The sequence below is a fragment of the Muntiacus reevesi genome, chromosome 2 (assembly GCF_963930625.1).
Source record: "Muntiacus reevesi chromosome 2, mMunRee1.1, whole genome shotgun sequence".
Classification (NCBI taxonomy): Eukaryota; Metazoa; Chordata; class Mammalia; order Artiodactyla; family Cervidae; genus Muntiacus; species Muntiacus reevesi.
Window position 1 is genome coordinate 281,694,884 of NC_089250.1, and position 21,306 is coordinate 281,716,189.

General features: G+C 46.3%; 1 protein-coding gene across 1 annotated transcript; it reads right to left on the bottom strand.

Annotated features, from left to right (window-relative positions):
- Positions 1-2,340: 2,340 nt before the first annotated feature.
- LOC136157735 (histone-lysine N-methyltransferase PRDM9-like) lies at positions 2,341-16,048 on the bottom strand. The gene is made up of 11 exons (XM_065919520.1): positions 15,974-16,048; positions 15,445-15,568; positions 15,031-15,138; positions 10,856-10,905; positions 8,904-9,060; positions 7,973-8,074; positions 7,488-7,759; positions 6,573-6,640; positions 5,311-5,504; positions 2,652-3,637; positions 2,341-2,397 (listed from the first exon to the last, which is right to left on the bottom strand). The coding sequence occupies exons 1-11, from the start codon at positions 16,046-16,048 to the stop codon at positions 2,341-2,343; spliced, it is 2,193 nt and encodes a 730-aa protein (XP_065775592.1).
- Between the last annotated feature and the right edge of the window lie 5,258 nt (positions 16,049-21,306).

Below are 21,306 nucleotides of genomic sequence, written 5' to 3' on the forward strand. Positions count from 1 at the left end.
GAGGGGCCCTGGGGCTGCCCAGCTCAGCAGGAACGGCAGGGGTGCGAAGCGAGGTCGCCCTCCCTTAGCGCCCCTGACCTAACACCCGCTCATCAGGGCAGCCCAGTGGCTAAACGGCCCCTTCCTCACCTAGCTCTGAAGACCTGGAAGGTGTGGGGGCTGGAGGACATGCAGAAAACAGATTCTGTAAAGCAATTATCCTTCTATTAAAAATAAAAAAAAAAGACTAAAGAAGAAAACACAAAAGACAGCAATGATGGGGCTTGTGTTTTCAGCCAGCCTCTGCCAGATTCCGCCTGTGCTTACGCATCAGACCAAAATGCTGGTGCTCCCACCCCGTATGACAGATGAGAATACAGACACAGAGAGGTTGAGCATCTTGCCCCAGCTCATGCAGCTGCTGGTGGCAGGGCTGAGACCTGGACCCCTGTGGTCGAATCTGGAGTCCAGATGCTGTGATGACCCCGAGGGAGCGGCAGAGACAGACGGCCCATGCTGAGTCAGGCTCGCGAGCACACACACACACACACACACGTGCACGTGGCCTTCACCTTTGCAGCTACAGAAGTCAGAGGGAACCAGAGGGCCACCAGGAGAGGCCAAAGGAGAGCCGGGGTCTATAAGGAGGAGAGGCCCCACTTCCCAGGAGGCCGGGAATTCCCTTCCCTGGTGATTCTGATTCCACTCTGCATTCCTCTCCCTGGACCCAGGAACTGACTGTCCAGTGACCTAACTGAGTTGGCTCCAGAATTATGCCTTCCCAGGGGTTAAGCTAACTGGACCCCACTGCTGTCAGTAATAACGGGGAATGAATACATAGTCTGGAATTCAGATTTGTTTGGAGAGAAAATTTATTAGAAAAGGAGACCTAAAAAACCACGAAGACAATTGGCATGAACATCTCCAAAACACTTGAGAAACCCTCTGCTGTTTATCTACCTCCTCTCATGTCATGAAAGTGGAAGGTCTATTTAACAAGTAATTCTGTGCTTATCACACTCTTTCTTTAAAATATTTATTATATATTTATTTATTCGGCTGTGCTGTGTCTTAGTTGCAGCATGTGGGAGCTAGTTCCCCAAGCAAGTATTGAACGTGGGTCTCTGCATTGGAGTTTTTACCCCTGGACCACCTGGGAATTCTCTCCTCATACTGGTGGGGACAGTAACGGGTCACAGGCCTCCTCTGAGGCGCCCTTAGAGCTGAGGCATGGGGTGGCTGCAGAAATCCTCCTGTGGCTAAGGTGTGGTTTGTTGCTCATGACTCACTCACACTCCCTGCAAACATAGGGCTTCTCCCCTGTGTGTGTCCTCTGGTGGGTGATGAGGAGGGACTTCCGACTGAAGCTTCGCCCACAGTCCCCGCAATCATAGGGCTTCTCCCCTGTGTGTGTCCTCTGGTGTCTGATGAGGGCTGACTTCTGACTGAAGCTTCGCCCACACTCCATGCAAACATAGGGCTTCTCCCCTGTGTGTCCTCTTGTGTCTGATGAGGCCTGACTTCTGACTGAAGCTTCGCCCACACTCCATGCAAACATAGGGCTTCTCCCCTGTGTGTGTCCTCTGGTGTCTGATGAGGACGGACTTGTGACGGCAACTGCGCCCACAGTCCCTGCAAACATAGGGCTTCTCCCCTGTGTGTGTCCTCTGGTGTCTGTTGAGGCCTGACTTCTGACGGAAGCTTCGCCCACACTCCCCGCAAACATAGGGCTTCTCCCCTGTGTGTGTCCTCTTGTGTGAGATGAGATTGGCCTTATGACTGAAGCTTCGCCTACACTCCCCACAAACATAGGGCTTCTCCCCTGTGTGTATCCTCTGGTGTATGATGAGGACTGACTTATGACTGAAGCATCGCCCACACTCCCTGCAAACATAGGGCTTCTCCCCTGTGTGTATCCTCTGGTGTGTGATGAGGAGGGACTTATCACTGAAGCTTCGCCCACACTCCCTGCAAACATAGGGCTTCTCCCCCGTGTGTGTCCTCTGGTGTGTGATGAGGAGGGACTTATCACTGAAGCATCGCCCACACTCCCTGCAAACATAGGGCTTCTCCCCTGTGTGTGTCCTCTGGTGGGTGATGAGGAGGGACTTCCGACTGAAGCTTCGCCCACACTCCCTGTAAACATAGGGCTTCTCCCCTGTGTGTATCCTCTGGTGTCTTATAAGGAATGACTTATCGCTGAAGCTTCGCCCACACTCCCTGCAAACATAGGGCTTCTCCCCTGTGTGTGTCCTCTGGTGTCTGTTGAGGCCTGACTTCTGACGGAAGCTTCGCCCACACTCCCCGCAAACATAGGGCTTTTCCCCCGTGTGTGTCCTCTGGTGTCTTATAAGGAATGACTTATCGCTGAAGCTTCGCCCACACTCCCTGCAAACATAGGGCTTCTCCCCTGTGTGTGTCCTCTGGTGTCTGTTGAGGACTGACTTCTGACGGAAGCTTCGCCCACACTCCCCGCAAACATAGGGCTTCTCCCCTGTGTGTGTCCTCTTGTGTGAGATGAGATTGGCCTTATGACTGAAGCTTCGCCTACACTCCCCACAAACATAGGGCTTCTCCCCTGTGTGTATCCTCTGGTGTATGATGAGGACTGACTTATGACTGAAGCATCGCCCACACTCCCTGCAAACATAGGGCTTCTCCCCTGTGTGTATCCTCTGGTGTGTGATGAGGAGGGACTTCCGACTGAAGCTTCGCCCACACTCCCTGCAAACATAGGGCTTCTCCCCTGTGTGTATCCTCTGGTGTCTTATAAGGAATGACTTATCGCTGAAGCTTCGCCCACACTCCCTGCAAACATAGGGCTTCTCCCCTGTGTGTATCCTCTGGTGTGTGATGAGGACTGACTTATGACTGAAGCATCGCCCACACTCCCTGCAAACATAGGGCTTCTCCCCTGTGTGTATCCTCTGGTGTGTGATGAGGAGGGACTTATCACTGAAGCTTCGCCCACACTCCCTGCAAACATAGGGCTTCTCCCCTGTGTGTGTCCTCTGGTGGGTGATGAGGAGGGACTTCCGACTGAAGCTTCGCCCACACTCCCTGCAAACATAGGGCTTCTCCCCTGTGTGTGTCCTCTGGTGTGTGATGAGATGGGACTTCCGATGGAAACTTTGCCCACAAGCCCCACAAACATAGGGCTTCTCCCCTGTGTGTGTCCTCTCGTGTGTGCTGAGAGTTGACCTGTCCTTGGAGCCTTGCCCACACTCTCCGTATGTGACCCTCATAATCCCTGAGACCCCTGCCCCCTTGAGCAATGTGCCTGTGTCCTCTGGATTCAGTTTTTGGCTTGTGCTGGGCTCGTCTTTCATTCTCTCATGCACCCTAGAAGCCTCCATTTGTCTTCCGGGTGAGTAGGAAGAGACCCTTGAAATCCTGTTCAGCCTTACACTTTTCAGCAAAGCATGGGGCCTGTCCTTGGCCTCCTGACCCTCAGGTTTGTCGCTCGGGCTGTGTGGATCTGAATATCTCTGATTTTGACTGCCTGGGCAGGGATCCTCTGGCTGGAGGAGGTCTCTTTCAGATGGTCTCAGGACGGTCTGAGCAGGGTGACTGCGTTGGATGTGTTGGCTGAGGAATTTCTGGCTGGAGAAGGCCAGAGAGCAGGAGGGACATGGATGGATCTTGGGCTTCGGTTCTGCTGAAAGAGGAAGCATTTGTCAGGTAGTTGGTTTGCCGTGGTCAGGCCCTCCCCACTCATCATTTAAGTGTTGACATTGCACAATCTGTATCTCATCGAGTGTCCTTACAGTCCACTTTTCCATTCCACTGTTGTTCTCTACATCTACAGAAATCCAGGAAGTGGGCATCAAGGACCTTTTCTACATATCACCCAGATAGGGACCTTCCAGCAGCATCAGAGGCAGCGTCTCTCCTGATAGAGGTGGATCTGCAGGGACTTTCCCTGCGTGTAAGTGTCTGAAAAGTCACGTCACAGTGGCCACAGGTATTTACCCTACTGAGGGATAAGAGTTGATGACTTAGGTGGAATCTCCTGAGAGTCTCACTGCGAGGGGAAATGGTCTATTAAGTTAGGGACGCCTGGCCTGGAGCCCTCTGCATATGGGAGGCAGCACGAGGGGTGGTTAGAGCAGGTGTGGCTAAATCTGACTTTGTGGCTCCATGTTCAAAGAGCAGCCTTTGTGCCGATCTCTGCAGGAAGTGGGTTTGAGCGTGGACGAGACCGAGCGGCCCAGGTACCACTGACTACAGGTCTGGCTCCTGCTGCCCAAACTGGTTCACATATTGCTCCTCTCTCAGTTTCCCATAAATCATAAAATAAAGGCATATCGTTTCTCAAGCCTCACCAGTACTCATACCTCATTTATTTCATTCAGGCTTAGTCCACTTAACATGCACTAGGAAACCCTGTTTAAAAATACATGTCCAGCCAGACTCTGCACAACCTCACTCCCGAGCATATTCAGCCAGCCCACTCTCCCACCATGTCTGGCAATGAACTGACCTCTGAGGGGACTCCCCGCTGCTGTCTCTTCCCAAAAGTGAACCAAAGCATCTTCTTACCACAGAGAACGTGCCGCTTGCAGCTGAAAGCCTGGCGGTTGTTCTGTGTCACCCAGGAGGACCCCTGGGGCCTGCACGTGGACACAGGCCCTGAGGCTTCCGTGTCCCATCCAGCCTCCTTCCTCTCCCTCTGTGCTTCCTCCCGCGACCCCTGGCATGGATGGCCTCGCTTCCCGGCCCTGGGGCTGCGGCACTGGCTGCTCTCCTCCCTGGAATCCTTCCCCGCAGGTCTTATCAATGCAGAGACCCTGCCGCGCCGTCCTGCACCGCACCCCACCCTCTGCTCACGCTGACCCGAGGCACGTTGCCTGCGCTGATTTTCCTCAGCACCAACCCCTGTCTGGTGTGAAGCCCCTGCTGCCCCAGGGCAGCGGTTCTGTCTGTTTCGGTGCGTGGAGCCCCGTCTGGCACAGAGCGTGAGCTCACATGACAACAGACTGGAACAGTAACTGAATGCGCATCACTGTACACGTGTCGCTTAGAAATGGGAGGAAATGAAGCAGAAACAAATAAAGGGCAGAGAGCTGGTAGGTGATAGAAAACTTGGAATTTGCTTCTAAGCCTTTCAGCAGAAGGTGATGTTACATATTATTTTGTATGAAGTATTAAAAATTAGAACTAGCATTTTTAATATAAAAATTTTTCCTAACAATCATATGAAAATAATCAAATTCTGAGGCTTTTTAATTGCTATTCAACTGACTTTGGACTGGATTGTCCTCTGCTTCGAAATCGGACCACGGAGGCTCCCAGGATGGGGTGGGGTGCTGGAAGAGGGGAGACACCCACCTCTCCCGGCCGCGAGCTCACTCTTCCCCATGCTGTTCCGCTTGATGCCAAGGTGCTGACCGTACTCGTCCCCGTACCAGACCAGCAGCTCACAGCCCGGCCTGACCACCTGGCAGGTTCGGTAGAAGATCTGCCCGTGATACTGGAAGGCCACCAGGTTCTGCTCCTCGTCGTCCCGGGCACAGTTCACATACCTGGGGTCGAGGCCGGGAAAGGGAAAGAAACCTCAGGGGATGAGTGCCCTCCACTCTCCGCCCATGCCCAGCTCCTTGCCTTCCGCCTCTGAGGCCGCCCCTCATGTGGACCGTCTGTTCACACCTTGGACCAGGCGATGGGAATTCCCATGCTTTTCTCTCCTTACCTAAGTAGCCATTTTCCAGAGCCCAGTTCCTGACTCGTCTCCACCTGGACTGTCCGTGAGGCTGCTGACCTTCAGCTCCTCTAAACTCTGAATTAAGTTCTCTTTCATCCACAGGACTTGGTGCTCCTTGGCTAGCACGCAGCCCTCAGCACTCACCCCAGCCTGCCTTCTCTCCCGAGTCTTTCTGCCATCTCCCCACGTGTATCCAGGGTCCTATTCGCTTGCCCACCCCCTCCCACAGACGCTTGGAGAGAGTTCTGATACAGCTTGAGACATGGAACAGTAATAGTCTGTTCACTGTCTGCCTGCCCTGATGAAAGGAGAAGCCCTCAGAGAATGGCCCTGCTCAGGACCAAGCTGCCCCCCATTCCTTCTGAGGCCTCAGGGCCCACTTCTCACTGGAACCAAGCCTGAGGAGGTTTTTGCCCACAGAGAGTCAAGGTCTCCTGTGTTAGGTCATCCTGGCGTGTGCAGTTACTCAAAGATAGAAGAAATAAGGTTACTGTTCCTAAAATCAATTGGGTAATGTCTGTTTGCAGTATGTTCTCCAAAAGGACAAGGGTTGTGTGATCTGCTTCAGTACCGATGTTCACTGTCTAAACTGAACCACAAAGTGCGTGGTAAGTGTCCATTAAGTGAGTTAAAGTGTCCCTGGTGAATCTAGACTCCTCAAGTTGTTTTCAATCCACCAGTTTTGTTCTGCATATAGAGTTGTATCTTGACGGCACATGCCATATTTTTATTTCCTACTTTCCAGTGTCTTTTGAAATGAAAGAGCATGATATGGAGGGAAAAGAAGAAAGAAGATGTGAGAGCTGTTGAGGGAGCCGGGTTGAGAAGGAAAGGGGCGTGGGATGGAGGGCGTCTCAGTGTCTACACACTGCAGACTCACTGCACTCACCTCATCCAGTTGGCCCAAGACGTGTCCTTTCCATCCACATACTCGTAGCAGTTCCTCCCTTTGGTGATCTGAGGGTCAGAGAAAGAGTTACAAGCTTTTCTTTTTTTTTTTTTTTTTGGTAGGAAGCAACAGAAGAGCTATTTCCCTGAGTAGTCATTGGTGCTTTTCAGCCTGCATGGATTCATCTGCCAGTCGGACCACACGGTAAGCTCCTTACTCATCATTCCAAGTCTGAGTCTCTTGGTTCATTGAAAGCAAGAGCTCCACAAGGTAGGAGTCACTTCTGTGTGTCTGTACACTGTGCTCCCACCTCTCCTCTGAGCTTTAGATAGAGGTCTGAGTGTCTGTACACTGTGTTCCCACCTCTCCTCTGACCTTTAGATAGAGGTCTGAGTGTCTGTACACTGTGTTCCCACCTCTCCTCTGACCTTTAGATAGAGGTCTGAGTGTCTGTACACTGTGGTCCCACCTCTCCTCTGACCTTTAGATAGAGGTCTGAGTGTCTGTACACTGTGTTCCCACCTCTCCTCTGACCTTTAGATAGAGGTCTGAGTGTCTGTACACTGTGGTCCCACCTCTCCTCTGACCTTTAGATAGAGGTCCTGAGTGTCTGTAGACTGTGTTCCCACCTCTCCTCTGACCTTAGGTAGAGGTCTAAGTGTCTGTAGACTGTGTTCCCACCTCTCCTCTGACCTTAGATAGAGGTCCAGAGTGTCTGTACACTGTGTTCCCACCTCTCCTCTGACCTTTAGATGGGAGTCCTGTGTTCACGCCCATGGCACACAGTACACAGGGCTGACTGTGTCATTGACGACCATGTTATCACCATCTGTGTCCTCCCATGTAGACATGAAGTGCCCCCCACCACATAAAAGCGGTTAGAGGTCAGAGGACAGGGAATTGGGTGCTTCTCACCATCCAGGCGTATCCACTGTTGGCGGCCTCTTCATCGTCTGTGATCTGGCCCTCATAGGGGCCAAAGTGCAGGCCCGCTGGCAGATCGGATGCCTCGTTCCACACTCCAAGCCCAGCGTCAGCGATGCTCGACAGCCTGATGCTTAACCCAGGGGGCAGAGTGAGGGCTGAGCGATTGGCATGCCCCTTTTCCACTGCACAGTCCTTTACAAATGTTGGGGGCCCATGGGCAGCACAGCTGTCGATGAAGAAGTTCTGACACTCCTCACAATCTGGAGGTGAGAACAGGGATTTAGAGGTGGTACAGTGATGTTGCTGGTCGCAATGACCTTCAGAAAGAACTGGGGCATTCCGGGCATTTGGCCTCGATCTTGTATCCCAAGTCATAGAGGAAGGGGATGATCGGGGGCTAAACGGTGACGTGAGGTTAGTGGATCAAGGGCTCGTAGCCCCTTCTCCATGAGTGGGCCAGCGGGGTCACTCACAGAGGTAGTCATCATCCTGGGGCTCGCTGACCTCTTGGTACACGAGGCCCTTTCTTTCTCGTAGACTGTACCTCTTCACTCCAGTCTCCTTTCTTCTGAGTTCTAAGATGGAGAACAGAAGCTCTGCAAGGCTGGTGGGGTCTGGGGAGTTAGTCCCTGTTTTATCAGAAAGTGTGAGTTCTCCTACCTGTCCATCTATACACTTTGTTAAAACTTGCTTACATGTATTTTTCAAACTTTACTTTTGTAATTTTAGGCTTTTATGATACAATATTAATTTCTTGGCCAGACTGCATGGCTTGTGGGATCTTACTTCCCTGACCAGGAATGGAGCCCACACCTCCTGCAGTGGAAGCGTGGAGTCTTAACCACTTAACCACCAGGGAGTCCCTTCTCTATGCTTTGTTTCTTTTCCCTTGAACTACAAGTTCAGGAGACTGAGGTTCCACTGACCACAGATGCCCAGTTCAGTGATTGCATCTTGCACTTCCTGTTAGTAGGTTTAACTTCCAAACCATCTTAATTAGGAAATAGTTCAATGACACCTCTACTCAGAAAATATATGGTAAGGGCTCATGATACCTAAGGCACTGAGCAGAGGTCTGGGCATAAACACTAACAAAGCTCGGTTCCCATTATCACAGCTGGATTTATTGAACTCCTTGTAGGTGTCAGACTTTTGCATTTAATGTAAGGCTTTCAAGCACTGTATGAATTATGTATCCTTATCTTCACTTTACAGATAGCAATCAGGACATCAGAAAATGGAAAAGATTTTCCCAAGGCCCCAGTGCTAACTTCATGTCTCAGATCAGTCCAGCTTAAACCCATGCATACCCAAAGTCCATGCCACACACCTGGGCCATACCTATTAGTTTTTCTACAGGGATTAGAGGAATTAATTAGAGGAACTCCCCAAATTTTCTCTTACCGACTTTTTGTCTGGGGTGCTGTCCAGGGGTCCTTGCTTTTCCGGAAGGTGGGACCGGTTTCTGAGCCTGCTTGGAGCCACTTGTCTTCAGCGATTCTGCTGCTCCCAGCAATTCCTTCAAACCAGATTCATTACTTAATGGTGCCCTGGACATTCTCTTCCATGTGAGTAAAAGACAACATGCATTTCTTTAGTATTTTAAGTCTTTATGAAGTGTTTTCACATGCATGACTTGAGTTAATACTTTGACAAATCTTGGAAATACCTGATATGGGGGGAGGGTCTGAACACTGGAGTGTAAAAAAGGGACCTAGGTGGATAGGGAATCAAAACTAGAATTCATATCTTAAGGTTCTTCCCCTTCAACTTTCTGCATAAAAGTGAGATCAAGGCAGGGAGAATAGCTGGAGGCCAGGGAAAGAAAAGGGTAAGTGCTCATAGAGAGATCCGGGGGTTTCTATTAATTAGTGGCCCTTTGATGGACAAGGAACTATGGTAAATTACAGATGGTACAAAACACATGTGGAAAATAAGGTGACAAAGCAGTGAGATTAAGAGGAGAAAAGACGATCGGCAGAAACATATTTAGACAATAAAGAAAGTGAGATGAAAGTTGCAGGTTGCCATGTCCTAGCGACAATGTTTGGAATTAAGGTAGCTGGTCTCATCAGTTCTCCTTGAACAAGGCTGTATGACCAGCTGGTTCTGCTCAGTTTCCTGATCCATGAATTGGTATACAGGCTAGTTCTTAATATTATAATGGACATGAAATTTAATAACCTTCAACAAATTGTTGTGTGTGCTATTTAATACAGTAAGAACGTGCGCATACATCTCTGGTATCAATTTATTCCCTAAACTGCATCTATATTTCAAGTGCAGCTCACAGATACTCCATTCAGCATTCTTTGATCTTTCTACTCCTAGATGAATGCTTAAATGTGGAGTCACTCATTCACAAAACATTCAGTGGGCCCTCAGGGGTTTTGAGCTGGGCTTGGACTTCTGAGAATGAATGGGTGTGGGCTAGGCTCTCAAAGCTCGCAACACAAGGGCAGGCTAAACACATGATTCCAAACAGGAGAGTTGCCTAATTGTAGCTCAGAGAAAGGAGTTGTTACTCCCTCCTACAAGAATGACCATTTGAAATGATGCCCAGATGATGAGTTTCTACTCAAATGCAGGTAATCTATGGGACGTCCTTCTGTTATTTTCTTATTTATTGCTTTTCAGGCATAAACCTGAGGCTTATCAGGATTGCAAGTTGCTTCGTCTTATTGGAGTGGGAGGCTCTGAGGCAGGGATCCTCTCTCCTTCTTCATCATGGACTGTCCACTCTACAAACTGCCCAGCATGTCCTTAAGCTTCTTCATCTTGGACCATCCACTCTACAAACTGCCCAACATGTCCTTAAGCTTCCATTAGTCAGATGTCTTAGCATATCCCTCCGTAGTACAGAACAAAAGAACTGAGGTTGAAAACATCTCTCAGATAAATGATATAAAGATATATGAATAAGCTTCAAAGAACTATGGAAGCTTTAATCAGTTTGTAAGGGGTTTAGAGTACGTGCATTGGTTTAGATTGCACTACCAGTGATACTGTGATCCCAGGCATATAATTAAATGTTTTCACCTCATTTGTTTGGGTCTATAATGGTGATAGCTATTTACATACTTATAGGTACTGTAGGATTGTTTTAAGGTTTAAGTAAGTTTATTCACATAAAATGCTTTAAGTCTGAAATATTTTGAGAATAATGTAACAATAGAACAGGATACTATGTTTGTTGTTCTTACTAACTGTAAAGGTGGTGATGATATCAGACAGTGTGCTAAAGATTCAGGACAGGAAGGCAGCAGTCTCCAGGATCTCTGTGTTTTCTCCTATTCTCACCTGTGACTGGATCCATGAGGAGGATATTTTGGCAACAGGATTTGGGAAATACTCACCTTCTGGTGTTTACTGTGCTCCACTCTGAAGGGCATCGAAGAAGGTTTACCTAAAAAACGATGAGAATCAGTGTTTTGGTTGGTAAATGTTTCCAAACTCTGGGTATTCTAACTAAGGACACATAATTCTAAGCCAGAGAGTGACAAAGACAATGATTACCAAAGGATGAATGGAAAATGATTTCTGTATCATCAACTCCCATGGTTCCACTGTGAGCATTACGTAATTTTCTTAAAATTAAAAAAAATATATGAAACTTCATCTGTGCCTCATCTGATATTCATAAAATATCTAATAAATTTACTAGTCTTTCATAACAAAAGTATTCAAGAATGTAGACATAGTAAGAAGTGACTGCAATAAAAGGTCATATATTGAAAGTCTATCTCTAACATCATAGTCATCAGTGAAAAAGACCAAGGAAAAAAGGCAAGGATGCCCGTTTTCAACATTTCTGTTCACCATAATATTAGAACTCCTAGCCAGCACGGTAGGTTAGAAATGGAAACAAAAGGCTTCCATTTGCAAAGAAAGAAGTAAAATCATATCTGTTCACAGGTGCATGGTTTTATGTGTAGAAAAATCTTTAAATCCACATACACAAAAAACCTGCACAGAAAGTTGCACGGTACAAAATCAAGTTTCAAATATCTTTCCATGCATGAAGAATGACCATTCCACAAAGGAAAATAAGAAAACAATACTATTTATTTTTTATTTTTTTGAAGCTAGGGTTGAGTTAAATTAAAAAAAAAATATTTATTTTTATTTATTTGTTTGTGCCAGGTCTTTGTTGTGGCATGTGGGATCTAGTTCCCTGACTAGGGACAGAACCGAAGTTCTCTGCATTGGGCATGTGGAGTCTTAGCCACTGGACAAATAATCTTATTTATAATAGCATTGAAAAGAATGAAGTAACTAGAAACAAACTTAAGGAGATGAAAGACTTATATGTGGAAAACTACAAAATATTGCTGAAAGGAATCTGACATAAATAATAGATAGGTGTCTCATGTTTATGGATTTGGAGGCTTAATATTATTAAGCTGTTCATACTACCCAAAGTAATTTAAAGATTTAAAACAATTCCTACTAAAATTCCATGGAATTTTTTTCAGATATAGAAAATCCATCCAACAGTTAACACGGAATCCCAGAGCACCACAAAGGCAAAGCAATCTTAGAAAGAACAGCAAAGCTGGAGGCCTCTGATTTCAGAACACACTACAAAGGTACAGGAGCCAAAAGAGTGTGGATTTGGCAAAACATGTGTGCTTAGTCGCTCAGTCTTCTTGACTTTCTGTGACCTTTTGGACTGTAGCCCACCAGGCTCCTCTGTCCAGGGGATTTCTCAGGCAAGAATACTGGACAGGGTTGCCATTGCCTTCTCCAGGGGATCTTCTTAACCCATGGAGTGAACCCTCATCTCCTGTGTCTCCTGCACTGAAGGCAGATTCTTCACCTGCTGAGCCACTGAGGAAGCTGGCTGGCTTAAAGACAGATATGTCAATCAATGGAACAGAATAGACAGCCAGAAATAAACTCTTTGGATACATGATCTAATGAAGATGTGTCAAGATAATGGGGAAAGTTTAATCCCTGTAATGAATGGTGCTGGGAAACAAAATAACCATATGCAAAATAATGAACATCTTGCAATTTGAAGAGAAATCACTCAGAATGAATGAAAGACCTAAATGCAAGACTTGATAAGACCCTTAGAAGACAACAAGGGTGAAGCTTCACGACACTGAATCAGCAATGATTTCTTAGATATGGTGCCAAGTGCACAAGGATTAGTAACAAAGTAAAAATAGAGAAAGGAGATTAATCTTAAAACCTCTGTGCAGCAAAGGACACACTGAACAGAGTTGAAAAGGCCACCTATAGGATGGTAGAAAATATTTGTAAAATATGCATCTGAAAAGGGGTTAATAAGCATACACCAGTATGAAGGCTACCTATAAGCCAGGAAGAGAACCTGATGGGCCATGATGGCACCTTGATATCAAATTTCCATGCTCCACCATTGTAAGAAAACTAATTTCTGTGGTTTAAGGAATGCAGTCTGCTTTGTTATGGCAGTCTGAGCTGACTAACAGTGAGAGAAGGAATTGAATAGACATTTCTCCAGAGAAAATACACAACTGGCCTACAAGCATACGAAAAGATGCTCAATATTACTAATCAATAGGGAAATGCAAATTGAAACCTTCTGTGATGGGCAACATGTATAAGAAGACAATAGGAAGTTTGGTAAGGATATGGATAAATTGGAACCCTTATACACTATTGTTGGCAATGTAAAATGTTGCAAGCTTTATAGAAACAGTATGGAGTTTCCACAGAAAGTTAGAACTGCTATATGGTCTAGCAATCCAGCTCAAGAGTGTGTTTCCATAAAAAATGGAGAGCAAGATATTGACTAAATAGTGGGCACACATATAGTCATTCCTGCATTATTCCCAATGGGCATAAGCAATTTAGATGCGTAAGCAATCTAAATGTTCATTGGGGATAAAAGATGGAGATTATATATAAGATATATGTTATAGCTCTTATATCCACATGCACACAACGGAATGTTTTGAAGCCTTAAAAAAGAATTCTGTCACATGCTACGTCATAGATAGGCCTTGATGATATTACACTAAGTGAAGTGACCAATCAAAAAAGGCAAACATTGCCTGATTCCCCTTCTCTGAGGTATCTAAATTAATCAATTCTATGGAAAGAGAAAATATAATCATGGTTGCCAAGGGCTGTGAGGAGGAAGGATTGGAGAATTGTTCCTCAGTGGGTTAGGGCTTCAGTCACGCAAGATGTAACACTTCTACAGATTTGTTGTACAGCAATGTGTGTATATATCCCCGGTGGCTCAGCAGTAAAAAATCCACCGGCAATGCAGGAGATGCAACAGATGCAGGATCAATCCCTGGCTTGGGAAATCACCTGGAGCAGGAGATGGCAACCCACCCCAGGGTTCTTGCCTAGAGAATCCCATGGACAGAGGAGCCTGGTGGGCTCCAGTCTCTGGGGACGCAGAGTCAGCCATGACTGAGCGATTAGCACTGTGGCCACTAACACTAACGTGTACATAGTTAGCAGCGGTGTGCCATACACTCAGAAACTGTTAAAAAGGTAAATAAAGACGAGCAGGCGTATGGTGAACCGAGGCGTATGTATTCCCTATGAAGAGTCTCTCCTTATGTCAAAACCTTTGCAGACAACCAAATGTTTGGTTTTCATGTCCGTTTCCCTAGTTTTAATAACCTAAGGGGACAGAGGGACATCCCTGGTGCATAGTGGATGAGAATCTGCCTGCCAATGCAGAGGACACAGGTTCGATGGCTGGTCCAGGGAGATGCCACTTTCTGCGGGGCAGCTAAGCCTGTGTGTCAGAAACTACAGAGCCTGCACGTGCTCTGCAATGAGAAGACACTCAGCGCAGCCAGAGAAAGCCCGTGCACAGGAACAAAGACCCAGTGCAGCCAAAACTAAATAAATAATTTTTAAAAATCTGGGAGAACAGAAATCCATAGATGGAGAATCATAGAACTATCTAAATTGTTTTCTCCAGTCTAGGCAGATTAATCCTTCTAAACTGTTTGAGCAGCAGACGAGGAAGTGAGCTGCTCACTTCTATTTTATAAGTGTACTTCATTTTATTTACCTGATGCCATCTCTGGTCAGTGAAATGTGGGAAAGATCATGGAGAATAAATAGTTCTCTCAAACCCTTTCCCAGAATCAAATTAAAGAATTAGTTTAACATTAGGGTAAGAAGATCACGTATTTTGTTTTATATACATACATAAATCATGTATCTTGACATAATATGTTAATCATTTCCTCTTTGAAGAGACTTAATACAATAACCAATAACCAATCTGTTTGGTGAATTTATTTCTAAGGTTTGTTTAACTGCCTTTCACTAAGAATGTTTAGCAAGATAATTCTTTTTTAAAAGAATGATAAATTTTAACCATAAAACTTTTGAGAATTACACTGGAACACCTATACATTCATCTTCATTCAGGCTAATGTCAATACTCAGCCACAGCCACTTTGGAATGCTGAAAATTATGTTTTCCTTGCTACTGGCTGAGATGTAGTTGAGACCTAAGCCCAGGCTGGTTTCAGGAAGACACATCCAAATCCTCCTGGACTCTCACCTTGCTGCCTTGGTGTCCATTCTTCATCAGAATCCTCAGTGTCATCTCCCTGGGGCTTGATGACCTGCCGGCGGTGACGCATGAAAGTTGGTCGAGTGGCTCTGAAACCTGGAAAGAAGCAAAATATTTGTTCTAAGAAGGGGAAACAAAGCATAGAAGCAATGGAAAGTGTCACAGAGTCAGGGAATCAGTAGGATGTGCTGGGGTAATCTAGAACAAGGCAAGAGGTGAGCTCTGTACAGCAGGGTCACCCTCCCTCTGGTACAGAACTGTAAACATTTCCTCCAGGTTATTCTCCACACAAAAGGGAACTGTGAGCAGGTGAAGCCACCTAAGAGCAGGCCAAGTGAACACTGAGGGTGAAGACCTGTTTCATGTTTTCGCGGCTCACACGCACCCAGCACTTCCTGTTACCTATAGCAATCAGCGCTTCGTAGTTTCTTTTCATATTCCTATATCGGATTTTTTCCCGTTCTCCCATCTCTTCCCATTCTTCCTTGGAGAAGTATATGGAGATGTCTTTGAAAGCATCTTTGGCCTAAGAAAAATAATAGATTTCATCAGTGATTTACTAATCTAAGTCAGACCTTAGAGCTGAGCCTTCTCCTCCATCTTCTGTGTGGGGAGTAGCCTGAAGCTCCTGGATGGTCTGTGTGAGACAGGGATGAAGACTTTCCTTCCCGACTGTGTCCTGCTTAGCTGAACAAACTCTGAGCATTTTCCTAACTCTCCCTGGACACAGAGCAGTTGAGAAGCTAGTGTCCTGATTTATCCCACTCCATCCCACCATCTCAGACAGGACCAGGCATTGGCATCCTGTGTACAGTCACAGGGAAGTTCACTCAGCTGCCCAGCCAAGCAGTCTGTGGTGCTTCAGGGCCCAGCAGCTTGTCCTTCCTATAGAGCTGGCTTCGAGCCCAGCTTTGCCACCTCCACCTCTCACCGTGGGCTTCCGCTCTGTTCTCCCGGCATCTCCCTCAGTGCTCTCCTCTGGAGACCTGTTCGGCCTCAGCGCCATGGAGTTCTCAAGGCCAGGGTGCCTCTGGAAGAAAAATGTGCTGAGATAGCCGAGACCGGTGTCCAGAGCCTGAGCTGCCTGCCTTGGGTGGACTGTCCAGGGTAGGAAGGTGAGGGGAAAGTCAGGGTGAGGGTATTGGTGGGATGGACGGACCCTGACTAGATATGACAGACCAGCCTAATGCGAACTAGATTTGTTTTCTTTTGTTCCCTACAATTCAGCCCCTCTGAGGGAAGGTACTGGGAGTGATGTGTCTGTGGGTGACGGAGGGATTCTCGAGGAGACCCGGAAACCCCTAACTGCTGTACTGGGGTCAGGCTGAAATCAGGGCTCTCTTCCAGTGAAGCAGAGGGAATGTTTCTCCAAGAAGGGTTTTGAGGATCTCCTCCTGAACACTCAGAAAAATTTGGGCATAACGTAGGTACTACGTCTAAGGGAGAAGTCGCTCGGCTTGAGGAGATCTGGGTCCCACGGGCTGAAGTAACTGGGGTCCTGAGACAGAGGGGACTGGGAATCTTTTGTCTTATGTAGAATGCGCAGGGTGAGAAAACTTGGGATCTGTGAGGCCTAGGAAATCGGGGGTTTCTTATTAAGGGACTTTAGGGCTCCAATAGGCAGGACAGTTAGGGTCTTGAGGAGGACGAGTTTTAAGAGCTCCCAGGCGGAGGTATTCAGGGTCTCCGAGGTTTAGGAAATTTGGTCTCTTTGCGGGTGGTATTTTGGGGGTGCCTCAGGCTGAGGGGAACTGGGGTTAATCTAGGTATTTGAGGGTCGCAGCACTAGGGAATTTGGGGTTTCTGTGGGTGAAGGGACTTGTAATCCCTGAAGCTGACGAGACGCAAGCCCGCTTCAGATTAGGACTCAGGTTACTCAAAGCTGACAGGATTTCGGGCCTCCCACCCTGGAATTTGAAGCCATCAGGCTAAGGGTTTCTGAGGGCTGCCCAGGACGCGTTCCCTTCAGCCTCCCCGCTGTCCTGCCGCGCTGCCCACCCTGTCCCCAGGAGCGCTAGAGGTTCAGCGAAGTCGAGTCCTTCGGCGCTGAGGTGAAGTGACGGGCCAGGAGCCTGCTTGTACCCTGTCAGGCACAAGCGACCAATCGGCGTGGTTACTGAGGCGGTCTGGCCAATAGGCGCCCGGAGGGTGCGGAGCGCGATGCAGGCCCCGCCCCACCGCTCGGGGATTGGCTGCTCTGTGGGCGTGTCTGTCACGCCTCCAGTGCGCAGGCGCAGCTTGGCTGGTCTCTTTGTTTTCAGGCCTGGCCTCTGAGGCCTGGATCCTCAGGCGGGCGGGCTGTCCTCAGGCTGAATGTTTCTTTCCAGTGCCCTCAACTGGTATATCGGCTCCACCAGACTGTAACCGCGCTCCCGGAGTTTATCCTAGGCCCCCCTGTGCCCTGCCTTATCCAATCCAGTTTTGGCGAGAACTCTTATGTGGTGAGTACTGCATTATTCCAGGGAAACGGTGTAATTAACTACATTCTGATGAGATGCACGATAAACACCGTATGGTCAAAGATTTAAACACAACGCGTGGAATAAGGATGTTAGAAAAAACTTGGAGGATTTTTAACCTGAAAGCAGAGCTGGCACTGATGAGACATCTGTTTATTTAATGTAGGTATGAAAAGCCTTCAGAAATGAGGTATAAGTAAAACTTCAAAGCCTTGCAAGTGTTTTCTGTAAGCCGAGGCATCGATCTGGAGGACTGTGGGTCCATAGAGCTGAGTTTGCCTGACACCTACTCGCTTCACAAGATAAAATAGGGACACTGGTTCTGGCCCTTAGGTAGCTTTGCTCTCATAAAAATAATGTGATTTCAATGTGTTGGAAGCAAAGCGACAGATTTTAGAATTAGTACCAAGTGGTGGTTGGGAGTCTGGATGGAGAAATGTTACTAGAGAAGCGAGTTTACCTCTTGGTGGGTGTAGAGCCAGAAGGTACAACCCAGCCAAAGTTCATGGGAAGGAAAAGTGTATTGCTTGCAGAACTATGGAGAACAACATGGAGCTTTCCAGAGCAGTGTCTCTGTAACCACAAAGTTGGATAAGCTTTAATCTATGAGTACAGGCATGTTCTGGCTTCTGAGCTGACTCAGATGGTAAACAATCTCTGCATAGCAGAAGACCCGGGTTCAAACCCTAAATGAGGAAGTTCCCAAGAGGAGGGCGGGGCAGTCCACTCCAGTATTCTTGCCTGGAGAATCCCATGGACAGAAGAGCCTGGTGGTCCATGGGGTTGCAAAGAGTCAGACATGAGTGAGTGACTAACAGTTTAACTATACATGCAGGTTCATTATGGGTCTTGGGTTGTGGGAGACTCCAGGCTTCAGTTGCTTGAAGTCTTGAGAGTCAGAACCAGTCACCATCAGCATGCCTTACATTCCAGCTGGTCTGGTATACATATAGCTATCTATTCTTGATATAGATATAGATATCTATTCTTCTTCATATATTTTCCCCTTATCAGTACAATTCAGTCACTCAGTCGTGTCTGACTCTTTGCAGCCCCATGAACTGTAGCACGCCAGGCCTCCCTGTCTATCAGTAACTCCCGGAGTTTACCCAAACTTGTGTCAACTGAGTTGGTGATGTCATCCAACCATCTCATCTTCTGTTGTCCCCTTCTCCTCCTGCCCTCAATCTTTCTCAGCATCAGTGTCTTTTCAAATGAGTCAACTCTTCACATCAGGTGGCGAAAGCATTGGAGTTTCAGCTTCAACATCAGTCTTTCCAATGAACACTCAGGTCTGATCTCGTTTCGATTGGACTGGTTGGATCCCCTTGCAGTCCAAGGGACTCTCGAGTCTTCTCCAACACCACAGATCAAAATCTTCCATTCTTCAGCAGTCAGCTTTCTTCACAGTCCAACACTCCCATCCATACATGACCACTGGAAAATCCATAGCCTTAACTAGAGAGACATTTGTTAGCAAATTAACATCTCTGCTTTTTAATATACTGTCTAGGTTGATAGTACCTTTCCTCCAAGGAGTAAGTGTCTTTTAATTTCCTGGCTGCAGTCACCATCTGCAGTGATTTTGGAGCCTCCAAAATAAATTCAGCCACTGTTTCCCCATCTATTTGCCATGAAGTGATGGGACCAGATGCCATAATCGTAGTTTTCTGAATGTTGAACTTTAAGCCAACATTTTCATTCTCCTCTTTCACTTTCATCAGGAGGCTCTTTAGTTCTTCTTCACTTTCTGCCATAAGGATTGTGCCATCTGCTTTGCTGATATTTCTCCCGGCAATTTTGAATCTAGCTTGTGCTTCATCCAGCCCGGTATTTCTCATGGTGTACTCTGCATAGAAGTTAAATAAGCAATTTTTATAGCCTTGACAATATATAGCCTTGATATGCTCCTCTCCTGATTTGGAACCAGTCTGTTGTTCCATGTCTGGTTCTGACTCTTGTTTCTTGACCTGCATACAGATTTCTCAAGAGGCAGGTCAGGTGGTCTGGTATTCCTATCTTTTGGGAATTTTCCACAGTTTATTGTGACCCACACAGTCAAAGGATTTGGCATAATCTGTAAAGCAGAAATAGATATTTTTCCTGGAACTCTCTTGCTTTTTCAATGATCCAGTGGATGTTGACAATTTGATCTCTGGTTTCTCTGCCTTTTCTAAAACCAGCTTGAAGATCTGGAAGTTCACAGTTCACGTATTGCTCAAGCCTGGCTTGGAGAATTTGGGCATTACTTTGCCAGCGTGTGAGATGAGTGCAATTGTGCAGTAGTTTGAGCATTCTTTGGCATTGCCTTTCTTTGGGATTGGAATGAAAACTGACCTTTTCCAGTCCTGTGACCACTGCTGAGCTTTCCAAATTTCCTGACAGATTGAGTGCAGCACTTTCACAGCATCATCTTTTAGGATCTGAAATAGCTCAACTGGAATTCCATCACCTCTACTAGCTTTGTTTGTAGTGATGTCTCCTAAGGCCCACTTGACTTCACATTCCAGGATGTCTGGCTCTAAATGAGTGATCACACCATCATGACTGTGTGGTCCATGAAGATCTTTTTTGTACAGTTCTGCTGTGTTTTCTTGCCACCCCTTCTTAACATCTTCTGCTTCTGTTAGGTCCATACCATTGATGTCCTTTACTGAGCCCATCTCTGCATGAACTGTTCTCATAAGCATGTTTTAAGGTTGCTATTGCAGGGAATGGCCACAAGGCGGCAGGACTTTTTCATGCCCAGTATTGATTGCCTTCAATGTGAAAACTCAAGTTTTAACTCAAGACTGTAATTCAATATGGAATGTACCTGAAAAAACACCCAAAAGCTTGTGTGTTCTTTCTGAACATTTTTATTTATTTATTTTAATAATTTTTTTTTAGTTTACTGGCAGATCCATGTGGCCTGTGGGGTTTTTAGTTCCCCGACCAAGTGTCGAATCCTCACCCCCTGCATTTGAAGCACAGGATCTTAACCACTGGACTGCCGGGATGTCCCCCTAAGCTTTATTTTTTTAAAGTAACCTTTATTTCATATTGTAGTAACATTGACATACCATGTGTTGTTGGTGGCAGGTGAACCAAATGTATTTTCTATTTTGTTGCTGTTCAGTTGCTGAGTCAGGTCTTTTTGTAGGAGCGTTTCCTTTTCTACAGGCCCTGTTATACTGCTAAGACATCTATTTGTATAAACATAAGTGTACATAAATGTAAATATCTAGGTACATAGATATGTAAATTTCCAGAGAGAAATATAAATGTCTAGGTACATAGATATACAAATGTGTATATGCATAGAAATATACATTCTAGGTACATAGATGTATAAATACCTAGCTTCATAGAGACATAAATATCTATATGCATAGGCATATAAATATGTATGTAGATATAGACATAACTTTCTATGTATATACAGATATAAATATCTATTATAGATACATATAGGCATAGATATCTATATACAAAGACTTGTAAATATCTGTATACTCGGAGGAGGGTTACACAGTGGACAATGAAGGAGACCACCTTATATACAAAATAAATGATACAGATAATGGCACTTATAAGAGCATAGTAGGAGAGAGAAACATAAACAATTTCAAACAAAGAGAACACAGCTAAGCAAGATGCATGTGACTAGTTTTAATCTAATGGCAATAAACCAACAAGTCCACAGAGGGTCAGTAGCTGATGGCAAAGTCTGGAAGGGTGAGATAGTGAAAACAAATTAAATGTTTCATCTTTGTTTACAAAGCATACCTTATAAATTTTTGGATTCATACTTGTTACCTCCTTA

Bases quoted from the DNA above. Each gene is read 5' to 3' on its own strand.
- LOC136157735 (XM_065919520.1), bottom strand. From the start codon at position 16,048: ATGGCGCTGAGGCCGAACAGGTCTCCAGAGGAGAGCACTGAGGGAGAT. The intron at 9,061-10,855 runs GTGAGTATTTCC...CTCACATGGAAG, and splicing joins AGCACAGTAAACACCAGAAG to AGAATGTCCAGGGCACCATT. The intron at 7,760-7,972 runs GTGAGTGACCCC...TCTCACCTCCAG, and splicing joins CCAGGATGATGACTACCTCT to ATTGTGAGGAGTGTCAGAAC.